The sequence below is a fragment of the Corvus cornix genome, chromosome 4 (genome assembly GCF_000738735.6).
Source record: "Corvus cornix cornix isolate S_Up_H32 chromosome 4, ASM73873v5, whole genome shotgun sequence".
Taxonomy (NCBI): Eukaryota; Metazoa; Chordata; class Aves; order Passeriformes; family Corvidae; genus Corvus; species Corvus cornix.
The window spans coordinates 71,539,150-71,554,062 of NC_046334.1; the positions used below are offsets into that span (position 1 = coordinate 71,539,150).

The following is a 14,913-nucleotide window of genomic DNA, read 5'->3' on the forward strand; positions in this document are numbered from 1 at the left end:
TCACTCACAGAGCACGGCGAGGGCGGCAGGGGGGGCGCGGGCCCCCGGCCCGCCTGGCAGCCGTAGAGCCCCGCGTCCGAGCGGTGGCCGCGGAGCCGCAGCGAGGGCTCGGGTCCCTCTGTCACCCACTGCCCGTTCTTGAACCACGTGTAGAGAGTCCCTGGCTGCGCGGGAGGGCCTGGCAGGTCAGGGTCACCTCTGTCCCCTCCGGCACCTCGGCCGATGGTCGCACCAGCACCCTGGTGGCTGCGGGGAGTGAAGAGGAGTTGGGGGCCGGCCCCAAATTCAGAGCGGTGGGTTCCCACCCTGCGTGCCCAATCACGACCGCCCACCACCTCCACGCCTCTCTGCCCCCTCCCCAAAATTGGGTACCCCCAGTCCTGCACCCCTCAATGCCACAGCTGGGTGTGTCCCCAACCTGTTGTCCCCCTCCTCACCTTGTACCCGGAGGGTGAGGGACGCGCGGGTCACACCGAGGGGGCTCTGTGCCTGGCACTCGTACTCGCCCTCATCCTCCTCGGAGGCTTCCCGGAATTCCAACCGCAGCGCGTTGGGAGAGGAGGACACGCGGATGCTCTGCCGGGGGGGTGTCACCTCCTCTGGGGGGGCTGGAGGCCACCGGGTGTCCCCCCCTGAGCAGGGTGAGCTGGGCCGGGGGGTGGCTGTCCACAACACAGAGCAGGATGGTGGCCGTCCCCTGGCTGCTCTCCACGAAGGATTGCAGCCGCAGGTTCCTGGGGGGGTCTGCGGGATGGGAATGGGGTCGGGAAAACATGGATAATAGGATAATCGTGGAATTGGTTGGGTTGGGAAAGCCCTCTGAGCTCATCGAGTCCGACAGTTCCACCAGCACTGCCCAGGCCACCGCTGACCGTGTCCCCAAGTGCCACATCCCAAGGATGGGGACTCCACCACTGCCCTTTCCAAGAGGAATTTTCCCAATGTCCAACCCAAACTTTCCCTGGCATAACTTGAGGCCGTTCCCCCTTGTCCTGTCCCTTGTTCCTGCCCCCCTCCCGTCAGGGAGTTGTGGAGATGCAGAAGATCTCCCCTTGATTCCCCCTTTTCTCCAGGCTGAGCCCCTTTCCCAGCTCTCTCAGCCGCTCCTGGGGCTCCAGCCCCTTCATCCAAGGGATTCCCCAGGTTCCAGGGCCTCCATCCCATGTTCACCACGAAGATTTTTAAATTAACGCCATCTTTTTCTCATAAAAAAGGGGAAAAAAAGAAATCTCCTGTTCTGACTCGCAGCTACATTTTTTCCCCCATTTTTTTTTTTAACCAAAATCTGGTTTTCATTTTCCCAATCAGGGATAAAAAAAAGAACCCTAAATCCAGCATTAATTTCTGAAAGCCAAGGATTTTCCTGCCGGCTTTGGTGTGGAGAACAAGGAAACTTGGAGAAGGATCTGGGGGTGGCATGGGGGTCTCTGGGTAGGTTTGGGGTGTAAAACTCGGCTTAATTATCCCCTGGGATACACTTCTTGAGCTCCCCTAATTAATGAACCCCCCAAATTAAGCCAGGCCTTGCTGCCCCCATCTCTCCAGCCAAGGGGACTGACTGAGAGGTGACACCACGACACAAATGACACGAAGCTGCCCCTGGGGACTCACAGAGCACGTTGAGGGTGGCAGGGGTGGCACTGTAGTTCCGGGCTGGGGTGTGTATGGAGCAGTGGTACGAGCCGGCGTCGGAGGTGGTGACCCCATGGAAGGTGAGATTTTGGGAAGAGCCGGTGCCCAGCCACACCTGGTTCCGGTACCAGGTGTAGCTCAGCACATCCTGGGCCCCGCCCGCCACGGCGCAGGTGAGGGTGGCAGCGTCCCCGTCCTGCACGTCCGGGGATGGCCAAATCCAGACACGGGCGGCTGCACAGGAAGGAAGGAAAACGTGGTGATCCTGCACTTTGCGGGGTGGAAAAAGTCAGGGAGTTGCAGGGGAGTAAAAAGTGGGGATGGCCACCACAACGCACAGGTGACACCATTCCTGTGGTGTTCCTGTGGATTTATTTGGGATGCCCCATCCCTGGAAGTGTCCAAGGCCAGGTTGGATGGGGTTTGGAGCAGCCTGGGATGATGGAATGTGTCCCTGCTCATGGCAGGGCGTGGGATTGATGGGATTTAGGGTCTCTCCCAACCCAAACCGTTCCATGATTCCTGGGGTGATGGCAGCCAGGGCAGTATCATGGATGGACATCACATCCAAGAGGAGCCGTGTCCCTTTGCCACACCTGCAGCTCTCTGGGAACACCTGCAGCTCTCTGGGAACACCTCCATCCCCATAAACCCAGATTTCCCCCATTTTTTTTCCGTTTTCATCCTGTCCATTCCATTCCAGCCACTCTCCACCCTCCCTCCCTCCCCCATTCCCATCCTCCCCCATTCCTTCACCTCCTCACCATAACCCCAACCCCATCATTCTCCCCACTGCCTGAAACTGTCCATCCCCTTCCCATCCCATTCCCATCCCCACCCTATTCCCATTCCCAGGGACTCACCGCCTCCGGAGAAGTTCCCAGCAGCGCTGGCGTTGCCGTGGGCGTTGGTGGCCACACACTGGTATTCACCCTCGTCCTGCAGCAGCACGGGCTGGACACGGACACGGAGCACATTGGTGGCCGAAGTGACACTGAGCCGTGGCCGGGGGACAGGTGGTGACAGCACCGTGGAGGCCACCAGGGCCCCGTCCTTGAAGAGGGCCAGCTGTGCCGGCGGGGAGCTGTCTACGGAGCACTCCAGGATGCCACGCTGTCCCAACGGAGGCTCCAGGAAGGTGCTGAGCACTGGCACTCGCGGGGGGTCTGCCCGGGAGGGTGGGAGAGACTCGAGGCTGCACCCAGAGAGCTCCGGGACCCAGAGAGGGGATGGCGCCCAGCCCAGTGCCAGCCCATCGGCACCCTTCCAGTGGTACCAGCCCATTGGCACCATCCCATCAGCTCCATCCCATTGGCACCATTCCAGTGGTACCATCCCATCAGCTCCATCCCATCAGCACCATTCCAGTGGTACCATCCCATCGGCACCATCCCATCAGCTCCACCCCATCAGCTCCATCCCATCGGCACCATTCCAGTGGTACCATCCCATCAGCTCCATCCCATCAGCACCATTTTAGTGGTGCCATCCCATCAGCTCCATCCCATCGGCACCATTCCAGTGGTACCATTCCATCGGCTCCATCCCATCAGCACCATTTCAGTGGTGCCATCCCATCAGCACCATTTCAGTGGTACCATCCCATCAGCTCCATCCCATCAGCTCCATCCCATCAGCTCCATCCCATTGGCACCGTTCCAGTGGTACCATCCTATCCCAGCACCATCCCATCGGCACCATTCCACCAGCCTCATCCCATCCCAGCACCATCCCATCCTGGCACCATCCCATCCCAGCACTATTCCATTGTTATCATGCCATCTGAAGCGTCCCACCAGTGCCATCCCACTGGCACCCATCCACTGGCACCATCCCATCACACAGCATCCCACCATCCCATCCCATCCCATCCCATCCCATCCCATCCCATCCCATCCCATCCCACCCCATCCCATCCCATCCCATCCCATCCCATCCATTCCATCCCATCCCATCCCATCCCATCACACAGCATTCCACCATCCCATCCCACCCCACCCCATCCCACCCCACCCCATCCCATCCCATCCCATCCCATCCCATCCCATCCCATCCCATCCCATCCCATCCCATCCCATCCCATCCCATCCCACCTAATTCCCCCTCTTGGATTCCCTTGCGGGTCCCACTCACACCAGACTTGCAGGGTGACAGCGGGGGACGCGCTGGTCCCTGCAGGGCCCCGGGCCCGGCAGTGGTAGAGCCCAGGTGGCAGCGCTGGTGACACGGGACAGCACCAGGACACTGTCAGGACCCTCCTGGAGCCACTTGCTGTCCTTGTACCAGGAGTAGACGGTGTCACCCGGTGGCTCTCCGGCCACCTGGCACGTCAGGGACACGTTGTCACCTTCCAGCACCTCCGAGGATGGCGAGATCAGGACTCGGGTGGCTGGAGCAGGGACAGTGCCAGCTCAGAGGGGACAGGGCAGAGCTCGGCACTGCCAGTGTCCCCTCATCACTTCCATAACCTGGGGATGGGATATTCCCTCTCTGTCCAAGGATTTGGGGCAGCTCCGAGGTGACACTGGTGCTCCCTGTCCCCCTTAGAGTGCCCCCAACTCCTTCTGGAGATGCCCAGGGCTGAGGTGTTGGAATACAGGCAGGGAATGGCACTGGGAGGGATCTGGTGGCACTGGGTGGGATCTGGTGATACTGGGTGGGATCTGGTGGTACTGGGAGGGATCTGGTGGCACTGGGAATGCAGACACGTGGTCATTCCCATGGGATGGGCTGCTCCCATCCCTGAATCCCGTGCTCCCCACCTTGCACGCGCAGGTACAGCCGCCGCTCCGCGGAGCCGTGTGCGTTGGTGGCCAGGCACCGGTAGCTGCCATCGTCCGCCGGCGTCACCTCCTGGATCTCCACCGCAGCGAGTTGGGGACAGCGGAGACGGTGACCCGTGGGCTGCTCCCACCAGCGCTGGTGGCCACTGGCTCCTGGTCCCGGAGCAGGGCCAGCTGGGCTGGGGGGTTGCTGGCCACAGAGCACTGGAAGATGGCCAGGGAGCCCTGCTCGGCCTCCAGGAATGCCTTCAGGAGAGGGTCCCGAGGGGGGTCTGAGGGGAGGGAATGGGGTGAGAGGCCGGGAATGCCGGTGGGAGAGAGGTCCTGGGGAGTGGTCGCTGCTCTGGGGTTCTGGGAGGGGATGGGAGGGAAGGGAAAGGGGAAGGGGAAGGGAAAAGGGGAAGGGGAAGGGAAAGGGAAAGGGGGAAAGGGAAAAAGGGGAAAAGGGAAGGGGAGAGAAGAGAAGAGAAGAGAAGAGAAGAGAAGAGAAGAGAAGAGAAGAGAAGAGAAGAGAAGAGAAGAGAAGAGAAGAGAAGAGAAGAGAAGAGAAGAGAAGAGAGAAAAGGGAAAGGAAAAGGGAAAGGAAAGAGGAAGGGGAAAAGGGGAAAAGGGGAAATGGGGAAATGAGGAAATGGGGAAAGGGGGAATGGGGAAATGGGGAAATAGGGAAGGGAAATGGTAAAAAGGAAGGGGAAAGTGAAAAAGGGTAAAAGGAAAAAGGGAAAAAAGGGAAGGGAAAGGGAAAGAAAAAGAGGAAAGGGGGAAAAGAGGAAGAGAAGGGAAAGGGAAAGGGAAAGGGAAAAGGAAAGGAAAAGGGAAAGGGAAAGGGAAAGGGAAAGGGAAAGGGAAAGGGAAAGGGAAAGGGAAAGGGAAAGGGAAAGGGAAAGGGAAAGGGAAGGTACTCACACAGCACATCCAGGAGGACACCGGGAGAGCTCCGGCTGCCGCCCGCGGTGCTGGCCCGGCACCGGTAGAGCCCGGCGTCCCTGCTGGCCACCGGCCGCAGCACCAGCGAGGTGGCCGAGCCCTCAGCAATCTGCTGCCCGTTGTGGTACCAGGTGACGTTGGGGACAGCCGGGGAGCCACTGCTCAGGTGACAGGTGAGGGTGGCATTGTCACCCTCCAGCACGGTGGGGGACGGGGACACGGTGACATTGGCGGCTGGAGGCAGGAGGAAACGGGGTGTGGTGTCAACGCTGGGGTGACAACCCCCAAAGGCACCAAAGGACATCGTGGCTCCTCCAGAGGGCAAAGTCCAGCTGTTCCCATGGTGCCATGGTGGGGACAGCTCTGAGCCTGGCAGTGCCACCAGCCCAGGGACATCCCAGGGACAGCCCAGGTCCCATGGAGGACCCTCCGTGTCTGGATTTCAGGGACATGTGGCATTTCCATGGGACGTTGCTGCTCCTCCTTTCACCACCTCCTGAGCTTGTCCCCTTCCCCAGCACTCCTTTCCCACGCTCCCCCCTCCCAGAACATTCCCAGATGCCACAATCCTGTCCCCTGTCCCCTGTCCCCACTCACTGTCAGCCTGGAAATCCACGGTGGCGCTGGCGCTTCCCTTGGGAATTCCCAGCCTGGCACATATAAGTCCCCTCATCCTCCACCACCACATCCCTGATTTCCACCTTCAGGCTGTTGTAGGACCTGGTGATGTGGACCCTGGAGTCGGTGGCTTGGGGACAGCCCCGGGTGCAGGCGATGACATTGTCCCCTCTCCGTAGGGTGAGGTTGGACTCGGGATCGCTCTCCACGGAGCACTGGGATGATGCCCAGGTGCCCGCCCTGGCTCTGCAGGAATGAGCTCAGCGCTGGCTGCCTCGGGGGGTCTGTGGGGGAAAACTGGATCCATGAGGTTGGGAAAACTCCCAAAATTCAAGGGATCGGTGCTTCCAGTGCTGCCTGAGCATCCAGGTTGGATGGGGTTTGGAATAACCTGGGATAGTGGGAGTTGTGCCTGGCCAGGGAAGAGGAGTTGGAATGAGATGGGTTTGAGGTCCCTCCCAACCCAAACCAGGGACAAAACACCACTGGATCCATTGGGAAAACCCTCCGAATCCAAGGGGTTGGTGCTTCCAGTGCTGCCAGAGAAACTCTTGGACATCCGGGTTGGACCCGGTCTAGTGGGAGGTGTCCCTTCCCAGGGAAGAGGGGTTGGAATGAGATGGTCCTCGCAGTCCCTCCCAACCCAAACCAGGGTTAAAACTGGATCCACGAGGTTGGGAAAACTCCCAAAAATTCAAGGGATCGGCGCTTCCAGTGCTGCCTGAGCATCCAGGTTGGATGGGGTTTGGAATAACCTGGGATAGTGGGAGGTGTCCCTGCCAAGGGGAGAGGGGTTGGAATGAGAAGGGTTTTGAGGTCCCTCCCAACCCAAACCAGGGACAAAACACCACTGGATCCATTGGGAAAACCCTCCGAATCCAAGGGATTGGTGCTTCCAGTGAAACTCTTGGACATCCGGGTTGGACCCGGTCTAGTGGGAGGTGTCCCTTCCCAGGGAAGAGGGGTTGGAATGAGATGGGTTTGAGGTCCCTCCCAAACCAGGGACAAAACACCGCTGGATCCATTGGGAAAACCCTCAGAATCCAAGGGATTGGTGCTTCCAGTGCTGCCTGAGCATCCAGGTTGGATAGGGTTTGGAATAACCTGGGATAGTGGGAGGTGTCCCTGCCAAGGGGAGAGGGGTTGGAATGAGAAGGGTTTTGAGGTCCCCTCCAACCCAAACCATTCATGGTTCTATGACCATTTATTGCTCCTAAAACATTTCTTGTCCTCAAAATTCTCGGGAAGGTGGGAATTCTCCAAATTCCTCCTCCCACGAACTCCCGGATTTACCTGCCAAAGGGAATTTTTCACCCTCCTCACATTCCCGCCCAAGAGCTCCTTGGCTGTGGCTGATGGTGATGGGGGGAAACTTTGGGGTGGGAACACCCCCAGCCCAGCCCCAGGACCCTCTGGAATTCCCAGGACACTCACAGAGCACTCGGAGCGGGACAGCCTCCGACGTGTCACTGCCATTCCTGCTCCGGACCTGGCACTGGAAGGCACCGGCGTCATCCCCGCGGACGGATGGGAATTGTAGGGTCGGGAATGAGCTCTCCTGGAGCCGCCGGCCGTTCCTGTACCAGGTGTAGAGCGGCTCCTCCACCGTGTCCCCTGTCCCCACACAGGTCAGGGTGACCGCGGTCCCCTCCGGCACCTCCGCCGAGGGCTGGATCAGGAGCTCGGCAGCTGTAGGAGGGATGGGAATGGGATATCAGGGAAGGAGGGAAATCCTTCCCATGGATCCATCCAGCTAAAATTCCCTGTTCCGCTTCCCTGAGTCCCCTCCCTCGCCCGGAGCCCATGGGGTCTGTGGGTCTTTGGGGGTGACATTCCCTGGGGACACTGCACAGGCAAACAGGGTCTTTGCTGACCCTTTCCCACTTTTTCCAAGGGCCAGGTTCATCCAGGGGAGTTTTGCCCAGGGCAGACCCTGTCCCCTCTTCCCACTGGTTGGGCCTTGTCCGACTTCCAGTTCCCCACTGGGACACCCAAATCCAGGTTTGGTTTCTCTGGAATTGGACCTTGAGGTCTCTTCTGGGGGTTTTTTGGCCATCCTAAAGGATGTTCCTCTTGGAGATGGATTTGGGGGACTTTTCTTTCCTTCTGCTGCCTCTGTCACCCCAACTTATCCAGACTTGGGGCTCAGGAGACAGTGACTGGTGGGGACGGATGGGGAAGAAAAGTTTGGATGAATTTTCTCCCGATTTTTGGCATTTTGGAAAACAAAACCTGACAACAGCTCCAAAAGCAGCTCTGACCCCACCAAGGAGGGGACACCACCAGGGTCCCTCCAGCTCTCAGGGCTGCGTGTCCCCCCCAGTTTTGGGGGTTCGTTGCCACCCCAAACCCAGGAGCAGCCTCCTGGACTCACCGCGGGTCATGAGGACCTTGGTGGCGCTGGCGTTGCCATGGACGTTGCTGGCGGTGCAGCCGTACTTCCCGCTATCCCGGGTCCTGCATCCCGGATTTCCAGCGCAGGGAATTGCGGAGAGGTGGTGACACTGAGCCGCTGGCGCAGGGGCCACCTGTGCCCCGCTGGTGGCCAGCATGGTGCCGTCATGGGTGATGGCCAGCGTGCGCGGAGGGTGGCTGTCCACGGTGCAGCGGACAATGACCAGCCGGCCACCCTGGGTCTCCTGGAAGAGCGTGAGGGTGGGAATTCGGGGTGGATCTGTGGGATGGGAGAGGATGCTGCGGTCGGGATGTCCCCGTGGTGAGGCCACAGGGAAAATGCTGAAGAGGTTTGGGTTGGAGGGGACATTGAATCCCACCTGCTCCCATGGGCAGGGACACCTTCCACTACCCCAGGTGGCTCCAAGCTCTGTCCATCCTGGCTTTGGACACTTCCAGGGATGGGAATTGTCCCCTCACGCACCCTGGATGTCACAATCTGCTTGTCACCAGGTCAGATTTACCCCAAAATTATCACAATCAACCCAGGGCTGGGTTATTTTCCCCTGCAAAACCTCCTGACCTCTTCTTATCCCACTCGATTCTCCATGAGAAACTTCCCAAAAATCTTAAGGAATGGAGAGGATTAGTGGGAAATGCTGTGATGGACAGGTCCTTGCTGCACAAATGTCACTTAATGCCACCTTCACACCTGGCTCACGGCCGAAATTTGTTGTATTCCCAGAAAATTCAACCGGCAAGCCTGAACCCCCCTCCCATCTGCCCTTGGGGTGCTCGGGAAGAGGCTCTGCCATGAATTTTTTTGGGGATTTCATGGATTGTGGGGGTTGGCATGGAGCTGGTGGCACTCACATGTCACGCTGAGGCTGATGGCCTGGGCCGTGTCACTGCCCTGGCTGTTGGTCACTTGGCAGGAGTAGTAGCCGGCGTCACCAGCGGCCACCGCGGGGAAGAGGAGGGTGTGGGCTGGGCCCTCCTTGAGCCATGCACTGTTCTTGTACCAGGTGTAGGTCAGCTCCTCGGGATGTCCCTCCCGCCCAGGGACGTCGCAGGACAAGGTGGTGGCCGTCCCCTCGCGCACCTCAGGCCGCGGGGCTGGCTGAGATCTCTGCGGCTGAGGGGGAAGGGACACGTCCAGGATTGTCCTGGAGGCAGGAAAACAAATCCCAAATCCCCCATTCCCAGAGCTTGGGAGAAGATGGGAGCCCCTCAGGGGTGACAACAGAGCTGGGGGACATTTGGGTTTGTCCCCTGCCACCGGGGGCCAGACTGAGGGTGGGTGAGGAGGGGTCTTTCACCTCTCTGCGTGGGCACAGGGGGTTTTGGGGGGAGCAGAGGGACCAATTTTGGGGGGAGATGCTCCCTGTGGGATTCCAGCACAGGCAGGGAAGGCTGGGATTTGTCTTTGGGATCCTCTTTGCTGCGGGATCTGGTGGGAAGGGGAGCCTCTTCCCTTCTCTGTGAGGGTGGGGATGCCCTGGGATGGAATTCCCAGAGAAGCTGCAGCTGCCCCTGGATCCCTGGAAGTGTCCAAGGCCAGGCTGGACATGGCCTGGAGCTACCTGGGATAGCAGAAATTGTCCCTGCCCATGGCAGGGGTGGGAATGATCCACAAGGTCCCTTCCCACCAAGGCTCTGGATCTCCACGATCTCCCTTCCCAGCTCTGCTCCCCGTCCTAGGCTGCAAATCCCTCCGTGTTTTTTGGGATCACAAAGATGAGGGACACCACGGGACCACCACCACCCTCCTCACACACAGACACCCCAACTCCCTGACCTCCAGCAGCACCGGCCACCTCCATCCCACTCGTGCCACCCCAATGTGGGACCCTCAGCGATGTCCCACCCCGGCCGAGCTCGCGTGGCACTCACAGAACACGCGGACGGTGACAGCGGGCGACACCCCGGTGCCGAGGGCGTTCTGGGCCTCGCAGTGGTACCGCCCGTGGTCCTCACGGCGAACCCCCCGCAGGCTCAGCACCCGCTCGGTGCCCACGGCCACCCCGTCCTTGTACCAGTGGTACCTCGCCACCGGCGGGTGGCTGCTGCCAACCTCGCAGCTCAGGGTCACCGTGTCACCCACGCCGATGTTCCCCGAGGAAGGGCTCAGCGATGCCTGGGTGTCCTTGGGGGTGTCTGTGGAGGGGGGCAGAGGGACACGGTGGGCACAGGGTGCTGCCACCACCTTGGGGCAGGGAAAAGGGGAGGTGGGTGACAGGAGGTGGCACCTAAGGGACAGACACGGCCAGGGAGCGGGGAAGGGAGGGAGGAAAATGCTTTGGATTGCTGAAAGGAAGGAGGGGGTGTCAGGAAGAGGTCCTGGCCGCAGTGGCCGTGGCAGAGGTGTCCCCTGTCCCCACCCCACGTACGCCTGACCCGCAGCACCAGCTCCGTGCTCGCCTTCCTGGATCCGTGGGAAACCTCGCAGAGCAGCTTCTTGGAATGGTCCTTCCAGGAGAAGGTGCTGGTCAGGTTCACCTGCTGGCTGACCCCTGCTGGTGTCCAGCTGGAAGCGGCCGGACACCTCGGACACCCGGGGGTCGTAGCCCTCCCAGTGCAGGACGATGTCACTCCAGGGACAAACGTAGGGTATGGAGCACTCCAAGGTGGACCTTTGTCCTTCGGTCTGCTCCTCGCTGCTGGTGACACTGGGACGCTGCAGATCCTCTGGGATGGAGAGCAGAGGTTTGGGATGGCCCCATGGAATGGGCAAGAAGGGAATTTTTTGGGAATCTCGGTGTTTCGCCCACCCGAAATGCTCAGTGTCACATCCCGCGCTGCCGACCAGCGGTCGCCGTTGATGATCTCGAAGCGGAACCTGTAGGGGCCACTGTCACCCGGTGTCACCCCCCGCAGCAGCAGGGTGCAATTCCGGGCCATGGGGTCCCCCAGGAGCTGGGAACGACCCCTAAAATGAGCATCCACATCCTGGGGGGTGGTGGAGTGGAACACCAGGGTCTTCTGGCCATCGTAGTCCTTGTACCAGATGGCCACGATGCCATCGGTGGTTGTCACATCTGCGGGGTAGCTGAAGGTGCAGGGCACAACCAGGCAGGACCCCCCGACGGCCTGCAGGGACTCGGGGTAGGAGACCCCCCAGGAGCTGAGGGCTGTGCCAGGGAAAATCGGGATCAGGGAGCTGGAAGTGTCCCCAGTTCCTCCCAGGACACGTTGGGGACCTGGCACCTCTGCTCGACAGGGAAGGTGGGATTTGGGATAAACCCCCCCAAGAGAAGGTTTTGGGGTGGAGAAGGGGGAGATAAGCAGGAAAAGCTGGGTCTTTTGGGGCTAAATAACAAGGAAAAGGGGGAAAGTGACCTCCTGGCCTCCCGAATTTATTTCCTCACCCCCTTTCCTCACCCTGGCTCCTTGACCTCGCTCCCGTGGCCTGGCTGTCCCCTTGTCACCCCATCCCTGCCCACCAGGAGGAGGGGACACGTGTGGGATCGTGGAATGTGCTGGAAAATCCCACCCCTGCTGCGCCAGGAGCAGCCTGGGAATCCCCTAAATTCCTGCCCATCCCTTGGGCACCGTGTCCGGCTCTCACTCCCACCCATCCCGGGGCCAACCCCTGCCTCCAGCCCTGCAGGGGACAATCCCAAGGGTGTCATTGTCCCCATACCTGATGGGACCAGGCTGGCCAGGAGCATGAGGCAGCAGGGCAGGCGCATGGTGGCACTGCCAGGGGACACGGGGGACACGGGGTCACGCTGGCACAGGGGATCCTGGGGACAAGGAGAGATGGCTGAGGGCCTTGGAGTTGGTGGGATGGATCCCTGTGAGATAAATCCTGCTGGAAGCACCGCTGGCATCAGAGGAGTCCCCAGGAGAGGGTGGAAAACAAAAGGGAAGGGAGGGGAAGGGAAGGGAAAGGAAAAGAAGGGAAGGGGAAAGGCGAAAGGCAAAAGGGGAAAGGGGAAAGGGGAAAGGAGAAAGGGAAAAGGGGAAAGGGGAAAGGGGAAAGGGGAAAGAGGAAGGGGGAAAGGGGAAAGGGGAGATGGGAAAAGGGGAAAGGGGAAAGGGGAAAGGGGAAAAAGAAAAAGGAAAAAAGGAAAAGAAAAAGAAAGAACAAACTGAAAAAAAAGGAATAAGAAAAGGAAAATAAAAGGAAAAAAGGAGAAGGAGAAAAGAAAAGAAAAAAGAGAAAGAGAAACAGAAAAAGAAAAAAAGGAGAAAGAAAAAGAGAAAGAAAAAGAAAAAGAAGAAAAGGAAACCAAGGAAAGGAAAAGAAGAGGAAATACAAAAAGAGAAGTATTTAAAAGGTTTTATGGCTTTTTGCAGCTCCACACAAACTCCTGACATTCCTTCCAGTCTCTCCACCCATCATTCCGTGATAAACCCAAATCATTTTGCCCTGATTTTTTCCCCAATATCACAGGAATCACTGATCGGATTGCCATGGATTTAGATCCTTCTCCGAGAACTCCTGGATCTCTCCCTGAGGAACGAGGCTGCTCCCAGCCCCCTGCTCCGGCCTTTCCATCTCCAGCATTCCCTCCTTCGCCGATACCTCCTTTTCCCACATCTGTATCCAATTTCCTCACTGCTCCTTGGATTTCGGGATGGATTTCCCGCTCCGAGGAGCTTTGCTTGGGGTTTTTCCCAGACTACGAGCACAGGGAATGGCTGGGATGGCCCCTGGGTGTCGATGCTCAGAGGGGGGACGATGTGAAGGCACAAATTGTCACGGGATTGGTGCTGGAAGAGGAAGGAAGCGCTGGGATCCAGCCCCCAACCCGTGCCGGTGCCAAGTTTCATTTCTTCTCCCGGATTTCTCTCGGTTTCGATTCCTGGGGAACCCTCAGGGCAGGATGGGGACGCTTGGGATGGGGACCCCGGGGGGAACAGTGGCCCCTGGTGCGGCCCTGCTGCTCCTGGAATTCCCAGAGTTGTAAATATTTCTGGGAGAACACTCCTGGTGTGGGGCTGGATGGGGCTTGGGGCGAGCTGGGGAGGGGAAGGCATCCCTGGTGTCCCTAAATGGGATTTAAGGAACGGGTTGGGATGGGAGGGTTTGAAAACTCATGAATTCCCATGGGCAGGGACACCTCCCACCATCCCAGGTGGATCCAAGCCCCAGTGTCCAGCCTGGCCTTGGACATTCCCAGGGATCCAGGGGCAGCCCCAGCTGCTCTGGCAATTCCAGCCCAGCCCCTCCCCCCCCTCCCAGCCAGCAATTCCTTCCCAACATCCCAGCCCAAGCTCCCCTTTCCCACTGGGAAGCCATTCCCTGCCTCCTGGCCCTCCAGCCCTTGGCCCCAGTCCCTCTGCAGCTCTCCTGGAGCCCCTTTAGGCCCTGCAAGGGGCTCGCACCTCTCCCTGGCTCCTTCCCTTCTCCAGGGCAACATTCCCAGCTCTCCCAGCCTGATCCAGAGGGGCTTCAGAATCATGGAATGGTTTTGGTGGGAAAGGACCTTAAAGCTCCTCTCATTCCATGGGCAGGGACACCTCCCACTATCCCAGGTGGATCCAAGCCCCAGTGTCCAACCTGGCCTTGGGCACTGCCAGGGATCCAGGGGCAGCCCCAGCCGCTCTGGGAATTCCATCCCAGGGCCTCTCCACCCTCCCAGGGTGGAATTTTTTCCCACTGTCCCACCTATCCCTGCAGTTTAAAAGCCGCCCGTTGGCCCAGGAAGGAGCAGGGAGAGGGGACACTCCCAGTGTGGGACCCTTCAGCTCCATCCCATCCCAAAAACCAGAGAAACGAGGACCACGGGATGGTGGGACACCATTCCCCAGGATAAAGGGTGCATATGAACCCCTCCAAGCCTGGATGTGATCCCTGGAATTCCAGGTACTTCCCTGGCTCCTGGTAGGAGACGGATGAAGCTCATCCCAAAGGGATCCTCCATGAGCCCTCATCCCACCCCATTCTCTGCCCTCAGAATTCCCATCCTTTCCCAGCCCCAGGGAACCACAGCATTACCTGGCAGCGGCAGTGGCTCCGGCAGTGCCACCTCCGGAGCGGTGACATCAGGAAGCCGCCTGTCCCAGGGCTCAGGGACGTCCTTTTATCAGCGGGGGGTGGGAGATAAGGAGCCCCAAACCGCAGCACTTCCCTCTTCAGAGTCCATGCCCTGATTTTGGGAAGTGGTGACAGCGGCAGCCGTTCTCTAATTCCGGGTGTTTGGGGCCAGGCTGGGTTTGGAGCACTCCAAGATCTCCAGGTTTAGGGTCCTGCTGGCGGGGCTGGGGCAGGGTTGGTTTTGTCCCCCATGGGAACGGTTTGGGATTTGTGCTGATAATTCAGGAATGTTTTTGTTGTCTCTTGGATGGAATCGAGGGCGGCTCTGTCCTCAGCTGGGATTGCACCGGCAACTGGGGGGACACGGCCGGGAAAACCGATCCCAAAACACCCCAGGGATATCCTGGATCGTGTGGCTCCATGATCAGTGGATAAACTGGGAAAAAAAGAGGAAAAGGTGAATGTTGGGAATGATGGTGTTTGTCCTCCCAGGTAACCAAGATGGATCCTGGTTGTCCTGGGAATTCTGAATGTTCCAAGGGCTGGAGCCCCTCGGCTCGGGGAGAGCTGGGA

At 59.3% G+C, this 14,913-nt stretch overlaps 1 protein-coding gene across 1 annotated transcript; it reads right to left on the reverse strand.

The window, feature by feature from the left end:
* Positions 1-155: 155 nt before the first annotated feature.
* On the reverse strand, positions 156-14,564 carry SIGLEC1 (sialic acid binding Ig like lectin 1). Its single transcript, XM_039551516.1, is given in 24 exon segments — positions 156-246; positions 438-744; positions 1,612-1,866; positions 2,496-2,798; positions 3,766-3,838; positions 3,840-4,021; positions 4,395-4,496; positions 4,499-4,687; positions 5,322-5,576; positions 5,940-5,979; positions 5,981-6,178; positions 6,180-6,244; positions 7,395-7,649; positions 8,335-8,412; positions 8,415-8,475; positions 8,477-8,634; positions 9,228-9,459; positions 9,461-9,489; positions 10,248-10,511; positions 10,745-10,868; positions 10,870-11,042; positions 11,126-11,485; positions 11,998-12,100; positions 14,302-14,564. Coding segments are annotated over 23 exon segments (3,783 nt in total). The 5' UTR covers positions 14,350-14,564; the 3' UTR covers positions 156-246; positions 438-508.
* Between the last annotated feature and the right edge of the window lie 349 nt (positions 14,565-14,913).